The 5,569-nt window shown below is 37.5% G+C and overlaps 1 protein-coding gene across 1 annotated transcript; it reads left to right on the forward strand.

Annotated features, from left to right (window-relative positions):
• Nucleotides 1–697: 697 nt before the first annotated feature.
• On the forward strand, nucleotides 698–4,013 carry tcf21 (transcription factor 21). Its single transcript, XM_065286660.2, has 2 exons — nucleotides 698–2,986; nucleotides 3,532–4,013. Exons 1-2 carry the CDS (start codon nucleotides 2,537–2,539, stop codon nucleotides 3,619–3,621), a joined length of 540 nt encoding a protein of 179 aa, XP_065142732.1. The 5' UTR covers nucleotides 698–2,536; the 3' UTR covers nucleotides 3,622–4,013.
• The last annotated feature ends 1,556 nt before the right edge of the window (nucleotides 4,014–5,569 follow it).

A 5,569-nucleotide genomic window follows, 5' to 3' on the forward strand; every position in this document is an offset into this window, starting at 1 on the left:
TATAATAAGTCATTATTCTTTTAACCATCCTTTTAAAATATAATAAAAAAATTTGAATAAAAAGTAAAAAATCTTCATGATATGTGATACTAAATTATGAATAATTATGCCTTTTATTGGACAGCGGTCATGATCCCAGAGTGGAACATTAATCTCTAAAAAATGGTGGTTTATATTGGGTCAAAATGGGATGAATCATGCGATGGGTTAAATTAACCCAGAACATTTTTATATTTGATTAAAACAATCCAGCATAGGTTAAATTACAGGTTAGATTTGTCCCATTTTGACCCAACATTATTCAAATTTTGAGCATAAGATTTTTTATTATTGTAAAATGTGTATATTCCCAGCACTAAATTATTTTCTTTTTTTTGCATTTGTCTGATTATCCAAAGCAACTTATAATGCATTTAATGTATACAGTTGTTTTATGGGGTAGGGCTCTGTTAAATGGCTCAATATGTTAAAAACAAATTTAATACTGATAGTTTTTAGTAAATTAGTAAATAAAAAAATAAAATTAGTAACCTATTAATGATTCTTCTAGTAAATGTACCTTTTCACATAAAACATCTGATGGATGTGCATGGGTAAAATATATTATATAATATGAATGCATAATAAAATATGATTACTGTAGATCCCTTTTTTACATCAAGTACAATAGGTGCTGTTTTGTATTAACATGTCTGTTTATCTTTCTGTGTTTTAGTGTCAGGGAAGATGAGCTGAAACTGTGACTGTGGTTTTCAGGAACAAGGAGGCTATTTTAAACCCTTCATGTAATGCTGCACTAGGACAGGATGATTAATCTTATATCCCTCTTTCATTTTTTTTTAACCAGCCCACCCACCAGGGAGGGAGACACAGAAACATTCACATAGTCAGATATTTTCTAATTAGTATAAAATGTTAAACTTTATAACAGCTTGATTTGCCAAATCTTACTTGCAAGGAATGAGATATTCCCATTTGTCTGCCAGGTTAAGAACTAGAGCAATGTTAAAACATCTTTTGATATACAGAGGTATAAAGACAGACAAGAGATGCTGTTTTTAGACACCAACAGTCAGAGGGCATCTTTTATCACCATATATAATATATATATTTTTGGAAATCTATTAACTTTAAATAAATGGATTTTTGTTAATTTTCTCATTTACAATCAATATGTGCGTCACCATAAGCATCACTGGATGATGGGCACAAACTGAAATGTTGAGGAGAGACCAGATACCCCCGTGTGTGTCGTAGCAATCATCGCCTGATTTAAAACCACTCCTGAGTCGCATTTAACGCCGCCACTTAGTTCCCCTTGCAGATCGGGATGTTTTGGCTTGAATTAGGAGGTTGTATTAGAGACCGGTGTGGGGTGCCATTAAAATAGCAAAACATGGGGTTTGGGGACGCGGAGTATCCATTTCACGTGCCCCTTCGGAGGCGCCACTGGGCCATTTGAGAAGCTTCTCGTGGGATCCTATTAGAGGGCATCGGTGCTGAAAGCTTCACGGCCTCTCCCATGAGCAATGCGCGATTGCGTGTAGGGTCATCACTGTACCATCTGAAAAATCCCACTGTACAAGCGCGCGCACGACTGTTATTTCCGGTTCAAGACCCGACATTATAATCTCGATCTTGCCACCTGTTAGTTCAAAGGGACCGTGCAGGTGTTCATAGCTGACACTTGGTGTGGAAAACACAAACGTTACCTTTGCCTGTTAGCAATTAATTATAATGTTATTTATTCCATCCGATATTAGTTAATACAATACCAACATAATATCAGATGTAAAATTAATAATCGAATATAAAATAATAACCATAAGGCTAATACTAATAATAATAACAACAATAATTATTAATATATTATTATTTTGTGCTTTGTAGAATTCTGTTTAGTTAAGTAAACAATCATAATCTGTTTTTAAAAATATTTCGTTAACATGTACTCTAAAGTTTCTTGATTTTGGTTAAATGTTTAGACCCTTTTGAGAATTTTGATAAAATAGTAAATAGCCTTCAGAGAGAGCTAGGGGCTGTTAATTATTTTGTTAAATGTTAACTTGTATACAATTGAATAATATTTTGTTTATATATTTTTATTTATGTATTTTAAATAATATCTTTGCTGAAACTCTAAACGACTTGAAAAAATAAAAAATGTGATTTACAATCTCTTTATTTTGCTTCATGCATGCGTAAGAAAGGGAAACATTACCCCATTGCACACAGCGTTTAGAAATGACGTGTTGTGATTCGATCACACTTGAGAAGAAATATCTGAACAGGTTTTGTATTAACTTCCCACAAGAAGTACGGAGCAGCGTGCAGGGGGCACGCCCCTAAGCGCCGGAGATAAATGGAAAGATGCTTCAGCGCCTGAGTTACAAGTTACGATCATCCTCAGCTCGCGCATGACGCACGGGACACGCTTCTATTCCAAAGACAGTTTCGTTATCTCAAGGTTCGTTTAGAGAACCACAAACTCACATCTTCCCAGACTTTCTCCTGAGTTCCCCGCATCTGGTTTAACATGTCCACCGGTTCCATCAGCGACGTGGATGAATTTCACGAGGCTGAACTGTTGGATGGTCTTTTGAAATTCGGTTCCGGTAAAGATCCCGGGACATCAAACGAGAGCACAGAGGACAGCTCCAACTGCGAAGGGACCTCGGTTACAGATTTTACCACAACCACAGGAAAACGGCGCAAATCAGCACCCATGCGGAAATCTGCGCCCAACGGTGTGGCCCAAGAAGGCAAGCCGGGACAGAGGAACGCGGCAAACGCGCGCGAGAGGGCAAGGATGCGCGTGTTGAGCAAAGCATTCTCCCGGTTGAAGACGACTTTACCGTGGGTCCCGCCGGACACCAAACTCTCCAAGTTGGACACCTTGCGTCTCGCCTCCAGCTACATCGCGCACCTGCGACAAATACTTGCCAATGACAAATACGAGAATGGCTACATCCATCCTGTCAACCTGGTGAGATGCTTAATCATTTCATTCAAATGTAACACTCTTTTGTGACTTATAGACAACTCACTGAGATCCTCATGAACAGGATATTGTTTAGCTTGCATGTATACATGGTAACATTGCAGGCCAAAATTATTTTGCATTTCTCTGAAATCATTAGGCCTTTTCATGTTTATTGGGGGATCGACGAGGAGCTCATCATTCATAAAAGTTTATCTTTATTTTGAATCAGCCAATATTTATTTATTAGGCACATAAAAACACCTTAAGTTGACAAAAGTGTTGTACAAACAAATCAAGGAACTACAAAGTAAATGACAAGTACTTTGATAAAGGAATATTTATCATAATGGTCAGTGAATATTAGAAACATCTTACACAATATTAACATATAAGACCTATTTATTTACTTTTAAAAATATGGTTATTCTTTCTGTGATTATGGGATATACAGACCAAACAGTATTTTTCTATAATTTGGTATGTTTGAAAATAACGTTTTCGCATTTATTTCGTTTTCAGTAATTTTACCAATTTCTTTTTCTCCACAGACCTGGCCTTTCATGGTTGCGGGCAAACCAGAAAATGAACTTAAAGAAATGCTCAATTCAACACGTTTATGTGGGACTACAGCATCCTGAGGCACGAAATGGACTTAAAACATGGACCAACTTTAAGTATTTTTATTAAGACTAAATAACCACATCATCTCCTATCTAAACACACGAGTGGGAATACATGGGGCAACATCCTCACTCGCATTCCTGTAAAGAGAAATTAATATCTATTTAAATATTCACACGTAGGCCTTGCTGGTTCAAGGCAATACAGTGTGGTTTTTATACAATTGTTTTATATAAATGCTGTCATCACTTTGTTTTTATATATAAAAAATAAAAGAAAAAATATAAATGTAAAATAGCGTCAAGAACTTAAACCGCCTTTGCTGTCGGCGGTTAATAGTTATGGAACAAATAAAAATTGCTGATGTTTTACCTACTTTATAGTTATGGAAATTACATTTTATTATATATGAACTTAATAGGGTTTGATTAAACATGGAAGGATAGTTCATGTTTACTCGCTTTGACCTGTGTGAACCTTGTTATCATTTCGCTCCACCTTTTTCTCCCAAAATCTGTGACGAGGGGACATGTCACCCTGCCTTCAAGAGATAACATGATTAATTTCCTTAATCGGAAGAAACGTAAACCTTTTCGTTATCATGATATATCTGTTATCAGATAAGCATAGCTTTAACCATTTTGAAAATAAAGAGAAAACTTTTTTAATGTCTTCTAAAGTCTTCTCCAGAGCTAAAGAGGGAAATACTTTTTTTTTTTAGTCAGGGGAATTAAAGTAGGCTAGTCAGAACAGAAAAATGCAGTCTGACGTGGTCCGTGTTTAAGGTCAGTTGTTTTTAGACCAGTAAATCGCGCGGCTCTTAATCTCGCGGCGTAGTCGTTGTTTAATTTCGCGCGGGGTTGTGACCGTTATGTTTATAGCGCACGGACAGATATTTATGCGTCACTCCTACAAAGGGGTTCGAGTCTGAGTTACCGATGGTGGGACTCCCGATGCCACATCCACGCCGGGGCCGTACCGCTTAGAAAAACACTTAACTGTATTCCACGCTAAACTAGGCATCACTGTTCACTCACAAAGCTAGAGAAATCCACGCGGTGAGACAAAACGGTTTGATGGCGCAAGACAATAACAAGCCCGCCGCCATCATCCATCACGCGCTGTTATTGTAAGAGAGGCTGAGAGAGCAAGGGAGGCTTACACATACGCACGCACGCGCACACACACACACACACACAAACACACACTTGAGCAATAATTCTCATTGTGAAATTTGTGAAGTTTTGAACATACGGTTTGAAAAGCGATACTGCTATACACCAATTAAATGTAATTTGTTTAATTCTGTTTCACATTTGATTTTGACACCAAACATTTTATCAGGATAATAATAGGCCTATTCAGTCACTTTTATCCAAAGCAATTAGCCTATACATTTTATTAATCACGTGTGTTGCCTGGGGATCAAACCAATGGCCTTTTGCGTAATGCTCTACCGATATACAGGAATTTAAATTTTAAATTAAACAATAATTGCAAACTTGAAGACAGCTCATAGAGAATTGCAAAGACAGTGACATTTTGTATTAAAACCTGGCAAAATTTGGAGGCAATTCAGAGGACGACCTTTTCTCCCGGGATCCTCACCACATCTGTCTCTATGTGTCATCATCTAAAAATCAAAAGAACTTATCCATATTATTTAAAAGAGTTCCCATTATTTCCTTCATCGTATATATATATCACCAGGGATAAGTCAAGCCGCTTCATCACCGTAAGACCACCGCCGAGAACACTGAACAGTGTCCGGGTCAGCTGCGCTCTGCCCGGCAGCGGGAAGAGAAGAAGGAGGCAGGGGAGGTTCGGTCATTATAAAGATAAAGTGGACCCTTGATTCCCATGCACTGCAAGAAGATGGCTAATTGTTTTGTTGGACGGCTGCCCAAAGCTCTTTTATATAGTCTTAAAGTCTCTTGAGGGAGAACATTGGCATGTGGTCTAGTT

This window comes from Paramisgurnus dabryanus, chromosome 21 (genome assembly GCF_030506205.2).
Source record: "Paramisgurnus dabryanus chromosome 21, PD_genome_1.1, whole genome shotgun sequence".
Lineage (NCBI taxonomy): Eukaryota > Metazoa > Chordata > Actinopteri > Cypriniformes > Cobitidae > Paramisgurnus > Paramisgurnus dabryanus.